Source organism: Choloepus didactylus, chromosome X (genome assembly GCF_015220235.1).
Source record: "Choloepus didactylus isolate mChoDid1 chromosome X, mChoDid1.pri, whole genome shotgun sequence".
NCBI classification, from domain to species: domain Eukaryota; kingdom Metazoa; phylum Chordata; class Mammalia; order Pilosa; family Megalonychidae; genus Choloepus; species Choloepus didactylus.
Window position 1 is genome coordinate 19,639,420 of NC_051334.1, and position 16,212 is coordinate 19,655,631.

Below are 16,212 nucleotides of genomic sequence, written 5' to 3' on the forward strand. Positions count from 1 at the left end.
TTGAAGCAAGACTTAGTATACTGGCTGTCACCAGCATGACACAGTGTAAAAAACAGACATCACATTTAGATGAACTAGCCCTTGCTTATCTTTTAATCAAAGGGGGTAAAGTAGGAATAGAATTGTCAAAGGCCTTGTGTTTGGAGACATGAATATAATAGACAATTTATTTTATTCCCAGTCTCCCTTGATGAAAAATTTTTATTCACAGTAGCCAGAGTTATACAGCAGCAGGAGGAGGGGGATTTAAATGATCATGAAAATATTTCACATTTTAAATTCCCTTGCTATGTTAATACAAAAGAGTCCTAGTGACTTAGTCTTGAGAGGTTTAGGGCAAGACAATTTCTTAGTTCAAATCCCAGCTCTACTACTTTCTCGCTGGTCTATAGTAAGTACTCATTAAATAAATATTAGCTGTAATTATTATTATGAATATTAGTCCCACAAGGAAAATATATAAAAATATTACAATATACGAATTTATTAGTGGAGAAGGGTTCCTGTAAAAGCATGTGCCATGATTTTTTCACCTAAATCTAAATATTAGTTAATCTTTGTGATGATTCTTTTGTGATTTAGATTTTCATAAGAATAAAGTTTTCGTTTTAATACCTTTTCTTTTATCATCTGAAATTGATATGGGTAATACTCCTGGGTTTTCCTTATAAATCCAATAAAGATTTACCCTAACAGTTGCAGGGTGATTGAGATATTATTGGAACAGATTATGATTTGGGAGCTTTCTGCTGACTTTTACTTATTCTAATAATGTATCTCTGAGTTCTTCCTCCTCCCTCTTGTCTGAGATCTGCCAAATCACTTTGTCTTGTGGCTTACATTTTCTACCGTTTTAAGTAATTCTGGAAGTTTGGAACTTCCAGCCACATCACCAGATTTGCCCTTTTGCATTTGGCAAGACTCGGGGACTGCCATGTGTTTCCAAGTAGAGATGGGTGTATGGGATTTTAGAGATTGATGTCAGCATGACTCTAGAAACAGTGATTGTTAGATAACTGGTGAATTGAAGCCAGAGGAGAGAATTTAGAATGTTCTTTTATGGAGCTGTTTACATTGGTCGAGATCGACAGCAAATGTGTGAATTATTTCTCTTGGGATATTCATCTTTAGGATAAAATGGTGCACCTCTAAGAAGTATCATATGACATCATTCATTAATTGAAGCTTCAGACTAATTTGGTCTGGGATCTAAAACATTCCCAACCTGATTTGGATTATACCATGTCTTTCTCTTAACTCCCTAAAATTGAGGCTGTGCCTAATCACTTGCTTTGAAATGAGGTTGCAATTAGGTGATTGTGTTCTTCCTTCCTCCTTAAAACCCAGCTGAAAATAAACACTGGTGGGGGGCTGGGGCATTTATGGTCGTGGAATTTAAATTACTTCTTACTGTATGATAGTGTGTGTTCCTGCAAATGTGGCTAGGAATATTTAATAGAATGTTGATATATCCATATGTGTGAATTTTCAGATTACTGGAGTGAAAGTGACAAGGAAGAAGCAGATACTCCATCAACACCCAAACAAGACAGCCCTCCACCCCCCTATGATACATACCCACGGCCTCCCTCTGTAAGTTAACAACAGGAATATACTTAATATATAATCATATTCTTTGACCTGAAACATCCCTTTGTATGTTAAAAAAATTATGTAATGAATTGCATGTCAAACCTTAGGTTTCTTAGGGGAAAAGACAATTGGGGGTCTAAAATCAGTAAGGAAAAATGTTTTTAAGTATATGAAAATATTTATTCAGGAGAAACAGTCACTAAAGATTCCAGGCAGAATAAATATCTGACCAGTTTTATTAAGAAAATATACTGTTTGTGTCAGAGTACCTTTCATGGAAATATTAACGACAAAAACAGTTTTTTTAGGTAAAGATAAATAAATTGACCTTACTTATTCTACACTAATAAAGTTCATTCCTATGTCCTTTGGAAGCAGCTTGTAAAGATTAACATATCTGTCTTGAACATGTTTTGGCATGTAGCTTTTTAGACAACCATTCGGTCTGATTTAACGTGTATTTTTATATGGTGCTCTGGACTTCTTAAATCTGTATAAATTATTCTGTGTATAGACTATACTTTGATCTTTTAATAGGGTAAACAACTGTCCTGGTTTGCTTAGGACTATCCTACTTTATGCCTATTTCCCATCAGAATTACCTAGGGTGTCTCAATAGTATCCAGTTTAGATAATACATTATGTGCTCACGTTAACCAGAAGACTGAATTCTGCCTGTCTTGGGACTGAATTTTCTACATAGGAAATGGAAGCTGGATTTAGGTGGCAATAATAGCCAATGAAATTCAGCCTCCATATTACTCCAGGGGATTTTTAATAGTGTGCTATGCAAGATGTTGATATAATTCTAGGCTACTTCTCAACCTTGGCTGTGCATAAAAATCACCTCTGGAACATTTTACAGTTGCAGATGCTCAAGCCCCAACCCAGACATAGACAATCAGACTATTTGGGACTGAAACTTTTGAGACCGGGGACTCTATTCTATTCACCTTTACATTCTCTTAGCCTAGCACAGCCCTGACACTTATTTATTAAGTAGTTAACAAATATTTCTGAAATAAATGAATGGGCACTTTCGGCTAATAACTAAAAGGGAAGCCATATTTTTAATTAAAATTTTTGATGCCAGCGTCTCTTAGAAGAGGAAGAAAGTGGAAAAATGCAGAATTGCTCCTCTCTCTATGCATATTTCTTTAATAAATTCTGTATTTACCTAATGCAACAGAGTGCAGAGGATAAGCTAGAGAAATAAAACAGTGAAGTCAGTGACAAGATATAGATTATTATGCTTTCCCTCTTTCCCTAAAACATCAGGATCTGAACAATTCCTTTAAAATATTTATAAAAGAGGAAGAAAGGAAAATTTCATCTTCACTGAACAATCCTTTAAACATTAACTTATAAATTTCAAGACACATGGGATTATTAGACATGTGGAAAGATAACCTACTGCCCACAGAAAATGTCAAGTAACTTCTCCTTACTTGGGGGGCGAAGTGCGTCTTTACCTCAGCTGAGCTTGTCCTAGCCCCCACCTCAGCCCCACTTTTGATGACAATAGTTAACAAATCTGGCTGTATCTGCCAGAAAGGAGCCTGGGTGGATCTTTTAGCCCCAGAGCTAAATTCAGACTTGTCATAGTAGGGCTGCCTGCAGTATTTTATAGCATTCACTTGCTGCCAAATCTTTTTCCTTGATTGGGCTTTGTGCTGTAACATATATTCCCAAACTTTAAAGTCCAGGGATAAAAATACTGTTTTTCTTTTGTGCTCATGTGCTCTGCACTGTCTATGCTAAGAGCAAATGCTGATCCCCATCAGGATATAATCTCATCCTGCCTACATTTTTAACCATCTAGAACGTGCCTTAGAAATGTCAAGACCATAACACAGCTTTTCCTTGGAGCCCATAGGAACAACATTTACCTGTGAAGAAGAGGAAGTGTTCTATTTGTTTATAGGCAACTTGTTTTCATATCCAAAAGCTTTTCTCCTCACCTTCACCCCAAGCTATATAAAATCTGGAAATACAAATTTAGGAACAATACTTCTTCAAGATTTCAAATGTGTAGAAATTTTTAAACTTTGGGATGTTTAATTGCTGAATGTTTTTAATTTAAACACTCACATTTTCTTATACTTTTATTGTTGTAAAATGTGTCTTTGAAATGTAAGCTGAGACCTAATTTTGAGATGTCTGAAAACTTGAATAGTCATTAACTTCACTGCATAAGAGTCTGTCTACCAAAATATTATCTGGTGGCCATCGAATGTGTTCCTTGGGGATAACAATGTTCTGTATTATTGTAGAAATTGATCAGAGGCTCTTTTCCACAGATGAGTTGTGCCAGTCCTTATGTGGAAGCAAAACACAGCCGACTTTCCTCCACAGAGACCTCCCAGTCTCAGTCTTCCCATGAGGAGTTTCGCCAGGAAGTGACAGGGAGCAGTGCCGTGTCCCCCATTCGCAAGACAGTCAGTCAGCGCCGCTCCTGGCAGGATTTAATTGAGACGCCACTGACAAGCTCAGGATTACACTATCTTCAGACTCTGCCCCTGGAGGATTCTGTCTTCTCTGACTCTGCTGCTGTCTCCCCAGAGCACAGGCGGCAGTCCACCCTTCCAACTCAAAAGTGCCACCTACAGGATCACTATGGGCCATATCCCTTAGCTGAGAGCGAGAGGATGCAAGTGTTAAATGGAAATGGAGGCAAGCCTCGAAGTTTTACGCTGCCTCGAGATAGCGGGTTCAACCACTGCTGTCTGAATGCGCCAGTTAGTGCCTGTGATCCACAGGATGATGTGCAGCCAACAGAGGTGGAGGAAGAGGAGGAGGAGGAGGAGGAGGAGGAAGGGGAGGCAGCAGGGGAAAACATAGGAGATAAAAGTAAGTATGTTTATGGAGATTCTTAGCCTGTATACAGAGTCTTAACCTTTTCAAATTTCTTATTTTAAGAAAATACTATTTTGTTTCCCTTTTTTCTTAAAATAATGGTATTGTTACATAAGAAGTTAGGTATCCCTTGGCATCCTACTTTCAGAACTTCAGTAATTGGGGGGTGGGGGGTTTGGGGGAAAGTGATGAGTAATGAAGCTTATATCACAGGACATCCATAGCTAGAGCAAAGAATTCTGTTGTCTAACTACCCATTTGCCTTTTATGGTTAATGGTATTTACTTCTTTTTCTTCTCTTTTCTACTTTCTTCTCACTTGCATGCATCATCCCTTTGGCCCACAGTGGTTGACCCCTGAGTCTGGGTTAAGAAACCATAAATCCTTCAAGCAGAGTGTTAGCAGAGCCTTGTTTGAATAAGTAATTGAATACACACCCCTATGGAAGATGTGTATCTTCCATTTTCACTATCAGAAGATTTAAAGGAAAAATCCAAAAGACAGTTTTCCCCACAAGAATAAATTTCACATAGCATTTCTGTAAACCCACAAGAATAAATTTCACATAGCATTTCTGTAAACTCCACATAGCTGAACTTATTTCTAGAAACCAATTTGCCAAAAGCATCCATCTAGTTTCTTGATAGGTATGTTGATTGCAAAACACAATATATGTGAATCAGGTCTTAAGAGAAACAAGTCAATTAGGTAACCCTCTGTCTTGTTGGCATTAAGAATATGTTTACTAGTTATCAAGTTCTTTATCCAACATGCCATACTAAGCATTTGTTGATGACTAATGTGATACACCAGTCCAAAACCCCAGGCTAGTTTAAGGGAAAGGCAATAACTCAGTTGTTTTAGTGTAGAAAGAAAATCTAGGTTTGGCCATAAATCCTTAAAATGCAAAAAGAGTATAGAAGAAATCGTATAAAACTGTTTACATCTCTTCATTCAAAATGAAGTCTGGGTCAGTTAGTCCAGCTGACTTGAGCCAGTGTTAATGAAACCATAGTTACTGGTTTGGTCCCCCTAAAGCATTAGACTTCTCTTTTAAAGGACAGAGACTGTCTATATCCTTCCACCCATTTTGCAAGTTTACAGGACTTTGATTACAGGATGTATTGGTGTAAGTTCTTTATCACAACTAGAAAAACAACTCAAAGCTCACAGGTTACCAACAGGTCAGGAGCTTCATGTTGATATCAAGTTTGGCTCATTTAAAATGAGTCACTTTGGAGATTATTGACAAGAGAATATAGTGGACCTCCTTTTATGCTCTGAATTTTATTGCATTATTTAATAGGAATTAACTACTTTCCACCAACAAAATATAAGAGTTGCTTATAATAAAGGTCATGTGTTAAGGTGGTTTCCATGTGGAATATATTTTAGCCATCCATAATCTCCATAAGGAGCATTATAGAGGTAGATTATAACAGATATACTGTTGGTGCAGGAAAGATAATTACCATCCATTACCTGCCAAACCCTCCCAATGTTCACATTATTAGAGACCATGGAAGAGTCTTTTGGAAGAACTATTTAGAAGCCATTCTAGGCTTCTGTAGGAATCTGGCAAGCATGATAATATATGTTTAATAATACAATTATTGCCAAAATTAATAAAGAGATCATTTCCTAAAATTTAACTAAAGATGAGTTAGAAACTTCATTTCAGCTGTCATCCAGGTGCTACACAACTGCTGTAACAGTATGTGGGGTTAGGTTATTATTCTGTAAACATTGGGAAAATCCTTCATCTCAGCCATTTTTAAATAAATTGTGTTCAAATTAGGCACAATCCTCTGAAATAGAGAACTCTGTTCAGAAACCATTCCATCATTCCTACAGTTAGAAGTCGTTGGAGTTGTCTTTTTTAGGATATCCTAGATACCTAACAGTTCCTCAGGAAGACTAGAAAAGAGAAAGCGTGTCTGAGAATGTGAAAGGAAAACACGGTATCTAGGTTTGCCCTTCCTTCAAGTTTTCCAGTATTCTACAGAGGATCTCTCATTGCGTGGCTTTGATTTTTTTTCTTTCTTTTAGTATCACTTCATCTTTTCTGTTGTATTTTTTAGCCATAAAGATGCACTGCTGAGTTGGTGATTTTCCCCTTCCGGTTCCTAAATGAGTTCAGTGATCTGTTATTCAATACTTTCCATCTTTTTCAGTGGGTTTGCTCTTTGTGGAGAAATTGCAATAAAACAGAACAGCCCCAGGAAGTGTGTCAGTGAATTTGGTATTATACGTTTTGTCTTTATGGTTAAATATTGTGGGCTCTTTCCATGGTGGTACTCTCTCTTTCAAGGCCTCGTTTCTTCCTGGGTATTTTTCCATAAATCTTGCCATTTGATGCCTCAGTGTACTTCAGCTGTTCTCAACAGAGCAGTGCATTTCACACTTGCCTAGAAGATGCTTCTTATTTAATGGAACGTATGTTCACCTTTCTAATGATGATTTTCTACATTGCTATTTCTTATATTCAGGAGTGTGCAGTCAGCTTTAAAATCATGTTTTCAAAAGAATCGTTAAGGTTTAGTTAAGGAGTACCATCTTGTTGGCTGACCTGGACTAGCCATTAAGAATAAATATTCCAGGCTGCATAGTCAAATCAAGCTGCTTGGTGTTATGTCAGCAGAGCATAAGTTATGCGCTGGAAAGAAGCTGCTGCCATTATATCAGCCTCGGACCTATGTGCATGCCCTCCAGCACACAGCCCTGTGCTCTGCCTAGTTAGGCAGGCAATAGGCATTTGGTCAAATCAAGGTCCAATAACAGTATGTCACTGTCCTGCCTAAGGCCAGCATTTGGTTTGACCTACTAAAGTGAATTTGTGCTAATCAAATAAAGACCTTCAAAGGAAATAAGTTTAATGTCTCTAGTTCCAAATGTTTTACTTAGTTTGCCAAGAAATTAAAAATAGGAAGCATCAAGTGAGTGGTGGGTGGGCAGAAGTAAAGGAAGAAAACATGAAAATATCACCTATCTTATGCCTTAAGGGTAAAGAATTATGACATCAACCAAACCCCTTATCATTTATATTATATGATACCTTTATATATTATGATATAAATTATATAGTGCTTTAGAGATTACGAAGCAATCTTAGAAATCTAAATCCGTGATTATGAAGTATAAATTTAGCCTACTTTGTAACAGCCTCCACCTGTGTTCTCATAGTCAATCTACCTTTTGTCTTATTTTGAAATTCAATTATTTAACTGAATCATACTGATCATAAGACAGATCAGACCTGTCTTATTTTCCTTTGGCTGAAAAGTCAGCTTGCATATTAATTATCCTGACCTACTTCACTGGCATTTGGGAGAAGATAAGTAATTTCCTATTATCCCAATTAGCAATTTTGAAGCTTATTTAGGTGTGGGTCTTTGTAACACCTCAGTTAAATTAAATTATAAACTATGTCATCATGTGCAAATTTCAAGGAGTATAAATCATAAAAGTATGGGACAAAGTATAAAGATATACTTCATTCAGAACTCATCTACCATAATACTAAAATACCGTTTGGTTAATGCTGCTTGAAATCTGCTTAGAATCTCTGCTTTTTTTTTTTTCTTTTTTTTTTTTGCCATACTAGACAATTTAGATGAGGTTTCCGAAAGATTTATCCCTTAAGCCTGCTGATTTCCCTCTTGGCAGTTATAGAGGTACTCTTTCCTGGCCACACATTCTTGGTGCCTTCATTTACTCAATGAAGTTATAATATGTTCTTTTTCATTGTCCTAGAGATAACCTACTGGTATTCTCACTTGATTTACACATATATTTAGCTTGAGCTTAGAAATCTAAAGCAAAACCTAGGTCTTTTGGCTGGTGGGTAGATAAAATCTGTTATAATGTGTATAGGTTATCTGGCTGATATATTTATTGACACTTGCAAAATGAGATATGCTGAGAAGTATATTTTAAAGTGATTTTTTTTAATTTAATGTCCTTTGCACACCATCAGTAACTTAGGAGCTGCACAGAATATGCAGCTCAGTGGCCTAATATCTTAAATTATCTAGGCAGAAGGGCTAGATAATGACTGCCAATACAGCACAGAAGATGCATTAATCCTCAACAATCATTTTAAGGGTCCTAGTGTAATTTCCTGAAGATTTTTCTAAAAGCTGGGAATCTTATCTTTAAGAAACATTCGGGTAGCAGGTGTGTGGGCAACGGGAAGATATTCCCTGAATATGAAATTGTGTTCAAGGAAAAAAAAGGAACCAGTTGAAAATAAAGAAAAATGTTACAGCACTTTCCACTGTTTTATTTGTCTACATAAATTATTCATAAGCACAAAGAATTTAGAAGAGCATAATTGTTAATAACATCTTATAGTGCAGTTCTAAAGGGAATAGATGGAGAAGGATATAAGCAATGTGAATAAAAAGACATGTGATAGAGTCAGAGAAAAAATAGCCAAGAACCTTAAATACATCACTTTTGTGAAGTTTAAGGGCACTATCTGTGACTAGTTATGTAAGAAGTATATAAAGAAACAACAAAGAAAAATCTATAAAGTAGTGAAAGAACATTCCCTTAATACCATATTACCTGATTTTACAGAAAGACTATTAGGGAGACATAAAACACTGAGGATTAGATATGAAGTAGCATCTAGTTGTAAGTCTGAGGATACTTGGTCATAGATTGGATTTTCAATCACACCTCCCTCATTTTTTGGCTTAAATAATGAGTAAAAGTTAATTTACAAGGAATTCAGAGGTGCTGGGGCTGTTCTAGGGTGAATTTAGTGACTTTACAATGTCTGGACTCTTGGTTAACTTTTCTGTAATGCCAAGAGGCTTTCCTCCTTGGTTTCAAGCAACCGCTCCAAACATTACTTCTCCTAAGACTGTATCCAAAGAGCCCAAGACCGGGCCTTATCTTTAGTCCTTTTTGTAAGATCAAGAAAAACTTTCGCTGTATCCCTCCAGCAGACTTACTTCCAAATTTCATTGGCCAAGGTTTGCATCACATGCCCATGCCTAAATGGCAAGGGAGATGTAATGATTATGAGTAGTTGAGAATAATGCTGATTTTTTTAAAGGTCATGAAGAAAGGAAATGTACTAAACTGCTTATCATTACTTTCCATAAGAACAGCTCAACTAATATGTTTGATATGTCTTCAAATATGTTCGTTCAAGCAATGTTTCACTCTTTTAACATGTATATGCAAACACCTACCCCAAGTCACATCACATCATAAAAAAGTCTTGACACTATAGAAATGTTAGATATAAAAAAGAGGGGATAAATATTCTATAACCCTGAAAATATGGCAAGTCTGATATACTTGTTGTTGACCCTTGAAATGAATAAGTATGTTTTGCCATAAGTAAGTAATCATAGCTTAGAGTAGTCTCTGGAGACATTCCTCCGTTCACATGCTTGCTTTGTCACTCTGCCACTTACAAGCTGTTTGATTGATCAAGTTACTTGACACTTCTAGACCTCAGTTTCTTCATTGTTAAATCATATGATAATAGTACCTACCTTTTGAGGTTTTATGAGGATTAAATGAGGTAATGCCAGAAAGAACTTAATGACCATATCCGACACACTGTAAGTCTGTCCAACAGACGTCATATAATTATATAATTGTATGTAGGTTTTATGCAGATTTGGATTTAGACAAACAAAGCAGTTAACCTACTTAAATAATGAATTAGACCAGGCAAACCTCACTAAATAGTGTTTTCTTGGCTATGTGACCTCTCTTTATTTGGTTTTAGCTATTGAATTGACTCATGGATTGCTGTTTTTGTAGGTCAAAATGATGAAATATCAGCAGTTCTATATGTTTCACCCTAATATATTAGCTGAGTTCTAGGAGATAAAATAGAAATATCCCTCTTTTCACATTTTCATCACTCACTATTCCTTTCCTTTTTGACTTTGGACATTTCGGAACCCAAAAGAAACCATGAGCTTCCAAATAGCAATGTATTTATAGATCCTGCCATTCGGGTCTCAGTTCAGATATTTCCCCTCAGAGAATACTTCCCTGACAACCAAGTCTGACCCAGATCCCTGCACCCACAACCACCATTCATCCTCTAGTCTGTTACCCTGTTTTATTTTCTTCATAACTTTATCACTGTGGGTATAATATTATAGATTGTTCACTGGTTTCTTTTCCAAATCCACTCACCAGAATATAAGCTTCCTAAAAGCAGGGATTTTATTCCTGTCTTTTATACCCAGTGGCTAAAACAGTATATAGCACATAGTAAGTCAGGCACTATTGAATGAATGAATAAATGAATGAGTGAATGAAAAAGAGGTAGCCAACCCTCTTTGTCACTAAATTCTTTTCCATTTTATGTTATAACACTTAAAGCTAAAGTTATTGTTTTATCCATTGTGTTACATAAGGCAGGAATCCAAACATTGCAAATTTCTTCATTTTAAGTGTTTGTGAAAGGAAAGACAGGACTGTGTCTCTTCAGCATATCTTCTTCCTGCTGGGAACCACAAGACTGGGATGTTACTAACTAGAATTACTGTTCTTTCTATTATGACTCATTTATAGTCTCCTTCTCTAATGTTGAAACTATTCTTCTCCTATATTATTCCCATTTCAAAGATGAAGTCCCCAAGAATATGACATAAGAAATGACTATTTTCTTGTCCAAAAAAAAAGTTAGAAACCAGATTTTCCAGCACCCCTAGGCAGTTGCTCTTCCGACCAAAACATGCTACTTGTGAAGGGAAGGATGATTCAGACCCCTACTGGTTCTTGATTCACAGTCCTGAATCTCCCTTGGAAATCACCCATCAACTAGCTTCATCGTAATTAGTTTGTAAAACGTGTTGAAATTGCAACTTGTACTTTAGTAAATGACCAATAGCCCTGTATCAGCTAGGAAAAAAAAAAAATCTCAGGCGTGTTAATAAGTATTGAAGCCCAATTTAAATGGCAAAAGAATGAATTCTAGGTCCTATAGAGTCACATCAGTAGAAGATGTGGCCAGATAAGAATTAAAGCTCACATAAAAGGATGACAACCCCTTACCAGTATGGGGAAAATAAGTGATGATTTACAGTTTTGTTTTTACCAAGAAAGATGATCAGTTTCAGCCACAATAGTTTTCACACATTGAAAAAGCAAACCACTTTTCTTCAGATCAGTAAAAGCAAATGGTCAGTTTCTCAGTGGATTGCTTTCTAGCTGATTTTACAAGGACCTTTCCTAAGCTCAGTCTTCTTTTACCTTGGTCACTCTTGCCAGAGAACACTGCAGGTCACAGGTGCCTCGTTTTTTGTCCTTCTGCATATGAAATCTACCTTTGTGGTTACCAATCAGAAACCATAATAGGATTCCACTATAAAACATACCTTGGAAATCTTAAAATTTCCCCACATGTTTTTCTGTTGTGTAATTCAAAAGTAATAATAACTTGCTTGTAAACTAAGTAAATAAATAAATAATACCGTGGTGAAAGTTAAAAGCAACTCTCCTCTCCTCCTTACTCTCCAGAGGTAACTACTGTCAAAAATTAAGGTTTTAAATTTTAATTCTGCTATTTATTGATTTGCCTCATATATTTTTCCTGTAACTCAATGTGAGTAGGGAGGTAAAGTGCAGTTTAGTTGATTTTTAAGTTAGGGATTTTTTTCTGAAACTTATCAGAAGCTCTCTTGCCTAATTGACTAGTACCTTGGTGCCATATGAATTTTGCCTAGCCTTCTTTATGGAGGTCTTCCAATACTGTCAGCTTATCTCAAAGCTCTGTGATGAAAACAGCTCAGCCATAGCCAATTGGCTAAAAAAAAAAAATGTAGCAAATCTAGCCTTAAAGAGCCAGAAAGCAGAACTCTCAGATGGGTTTCAGAACCACTGAGTCTGGTGGTCAGAGTTTACCTATGGCTTGTGGCTTCAAAGCCATCTTCCTTACTTATTTTTTCCAGTGTTCTCACGAGTTTCATTCTTCTGGCCTCTTAGACTTTCTCGTGTTGAACCATCAGGTGCATCTTAGCCCTAATATTTTGTTTTAGTAGTTTAATCTGTTATACCCTGAAATTTTTCCTTTAATGGGAAAATACTCCCATTAGCATGTCATTCAATACAGAAGAGGTGGCAATTATATTTTTAAGTGCAGAAATGGCAGTTGATCATAAAAAATAATATTTAAACCTCATATTTAAAAACTTCTAGAAAATTCTTGTCTCAGGAATGTGACAATTTTATATATAGTAGATATTTGTTTCTATTACAAACACAAAATAAAATGAACTTTCTGGGTTACTGCATAGGAGTTTTAGAATACTTTAAAATGAGTGACAGTTATTAAACTCATTGATTCCCTAACATTTCAATATCTAGATTTAACCTACTAAAGTGTAAACTAAACCTCCATATTTTACTTTTGATTTGCTATATCAATATATATACAGTTAGTTCTAAGCATGTATTCATTCATTCGTATTCATTCATTCAACAGATATTTATTGTTTATTTACTACATGCCAGGTACTATGTTAAGAGTATATGTAGCTCTTACATAACCCTACTTACAAAGAAAATATGTAAATAAAAAATAAGATAACATGAAGCTTAGCAAATAATTCAAAGTATACAACATCTTTGTTACCTCATGCCAATAGTTTTCCCTGGTTACCAATTTATAATTTTATAGAAATGATTCTTTGAGAGATAACACGAGATACTCTATTTTCATTTTATTTAGAATCACTTAGGCAAAATTCAGGACTGGTTAAAATCAGATGAGATCACTTTTAAAGCTGTTTCTATTTACGTTATTCCTTAAAATTATGGCTGGGGAATGTGCATTCTGGTTACTCAGCTGTGCTGATTAATGCAAATCAAATGTTTAAAAAGAAATCCATGAAATGAACATCGTTATTATACTAGCCACAGATTAATATTTCTTTGGTGATTGAGAAGATGCTTCCTAATTTTACAGTATAGCCATTATGGAATTTGATTATTAGAGAAACCTGTTAATACAGGGCATATTAGCAGAGTACCAAATAGAGAAAATTATACTGTATTTTAAATGTCTCACCTAGGGAAATTTGAAACCTAACAATCTCTACTCATCCATGATTCTGATTCTGATATTTTTATGTGCTATTTCTCTTTTGATAAATCGTCCACAGAATATATTTACTTAATGCTGAAGATCTACTTATTTAAGACCTGCAAATTTTCTCATCTGTGACTTTATTGGTGCCTTTCACTACCGTTTTTTCCTTAAATTTTTTTGTTGCTGCCTTACTACCCCAAGACCTAATGTAGAGTCTATTCTGTAACTTATAAAATGGACATTTTAAAGCAGTCGTTCACCTTGGGATTCTTTGTGAGAGAAAATGAGCTATAACTTCCTTACCACTAAACTTAAACTTGATAGCTTTTCTTCCTAGCATGTCTGCTGTTTCCTCCTTGTTCTTTAACAATGCCAACACACAGGGGTGTACGTGTCTTTTCTAAAAAAAACAGGGAGAAGGCACAGCTTGGAATCAGTGTGACTTTAATACAATCCTTCTGCAAACCATGACAATAAGTCCCACCTCTTACTTTGTACTCTCTTGTCTTTTTCATATCCTATGTAGTTACTGGGCAGCCTTCTCCTGATTTAGCATCTTAGGGTCTAAGACTCATGATAGTCTTTTATTAACCTAATTAGAAGGATTGTGCCTCAGCACTAGAGGTAGGAAAGATGTTTACCATTCCAAAAATAATTTTGTACAAATGCTGATTATCTTTACTGAATAAGTTAAAAGCTAGCCTTAACTTTGAATGCCTCCATAAATTTGCAGAATCTTTTTTTTTTTTTTTTAATGTGTTACTGACAGTGGTGTCTCCCTGGTAAATACTATAGAACCCATTACTAGATAAATTTTTTTTTTATTGGGGTGGGCATATAACTTGCATCATGCTGTATATAAGTATTTCTATTACCCTCTTATCATAGAACTTAAAGAGTTTTAAGGTACTTATATTCACCCTCCCACATGATACAAAAATACTTTTCAATATTTGAAAAATTGTTGAATAGTTTTAGAGATTCAGAGCTCACTGCCTATAAATGCAGGGCATTCCATGTTGGACAGCTCTAGCTAGAAAGTTCTTTGTATGGATACAATAGCTTACTTATAAGTTTCCCACTCATTATGGATCTTGAAATTGCAAATTAGGAAAATACAGAGCAAGTATTTGAAAGGCTGTCATATGGAAGATGGGTAAGCTAGTTTTTTTTTTAAGTTCCAGGGGGTATAACTAGGTGGAAGATACAGGGAGGCTGATTTTAGATTGATATAAGGAAAAACATTCCAATTATTGCATTTGCCCATAAATGGAATAACTGGTCCTGTGAGTTTAGTGGGTTCCCTATAACTCAGAGTGTTTAAGAAGGGACTAAATAACCAGCTACCAGTCAGTGATTCCTGAATTTGCTGGAAAGTTTAACCTGATGGCCTCTTATAACTCTTAAGGTTTTATGGTTCTGTTCAGCATAATGGCCTCATAGTTTGCTCTCACCTTGTATATGTCCTGTACATTGTATATGTCCAACACTATAGAAAGGAATTATGCTAGTATTATAATTTTTGCTTTCTTATCTCTGAGCTGAATGCATTATAATTGCCTTAACTGTATGCCTGTGATATGAGTTCTAGATAATTCAACATCCTGTTTACCTCATCTATACTTATTGTTTCATTTTGGTGTCCCCATGTCAGGTGTATTGGGACTATTACAGTGACTTAGACACTGAACTTTTGTTAACATGATTGCATTAGTTTTAACTCACTTACCATTGGCTCATATGATGCCTTAATTTTGACCAGGCCAGAAATAGCATCCCACACTTATTTATTTCTTACCCACAATGCAACTGTTTATATTTGTTTCTGTTAAATTTTTTAACTTCTCTGGTTTTAGCCAGCAGTATTCAATACTGTTAAGAAAGTTTGGGATTTCAGTTTTATCATCTGTGATATTAATCATCCCTCCAGTTGTTCCAGGCATCCTTTCTATGTTTTTTAACTGCTTCAGTGATTGAGGAAAAACATTTTTAAAGAAAACATTTTAAAGAAGAAAGGACCAAAGACAGAGCCTTACAGCATTCAACTTGAAACTTTATAAGTTAATTTCATTCAGTCATTCAAAGTGCTTATATGGATCCACTGTATAGTAATAGCATTCAGTCCGTATAACAGTATCTTTATTCATAAGGGTATCGTGCAAAATTCTCATCATATGCAAGATACACTGCCTATGGCATTCCTCTTATCTCCCAATCTAGAGGTATCATCGAAAGAAATAACTTTTTAAATGCTTCATTTTCATTAAATCCATGTTGGTAAAAAAAGAAACTCTGCCCATGTCATAGTCTATTCTAAAACTTTACCATATATCTATATCAGGTTTATCAATATAAACCCATACTGGTTTTTTTCTTATTTGTTTGGATAAGGGAACTCTCCCTTTAAGAAATAAATCTCAAGGAATTTTGACAATGGCCCTGAGATAATTGAGATAATTTCCAAAAAGTTCTTTCCATTCCTAAGGTAATAACCTATTGTTCAAAGGCAATTCAAAGTGGTTCTTAATAGTCCCTTATCTTGAAAATCATTTCCTTTTCATTTTTCTAGTTTGAAGACTTTTCTCCTTGCAGGAAAAGCCTAAAATATCATTTAAGTCATATGGTTCTACTTTCTTTTGTCATTTATTTTTTTTCTTTAAACAAAAAGAAAACTTTTTTATCTTCATTTTTTT

General features: G+C 35.4%; 1 protein-coding gene across 1 annotated transcript in view; it reads left to right on the plus strand.

Moving 5' to 3' along the window:
* The window catches only part of CNKSR2 (connector enhancer of kinase suppressor of Ras 2), a 308,883-nt gene that overhangs the window by 254,178 nt on the left and 38,493 nt on the right, over positions 1 to 16,212 (plus strand). The window contains 2 exon segments of the mRNA XM_037821616.1: positions 1,493 to 1,593; positions 3,894 to 4,443. Of these exon segments, the coding sequence (XP_037677544.1) occupies positions 1,493 to 1,593; positions 3,894 to 4,443 (651 nt within the window).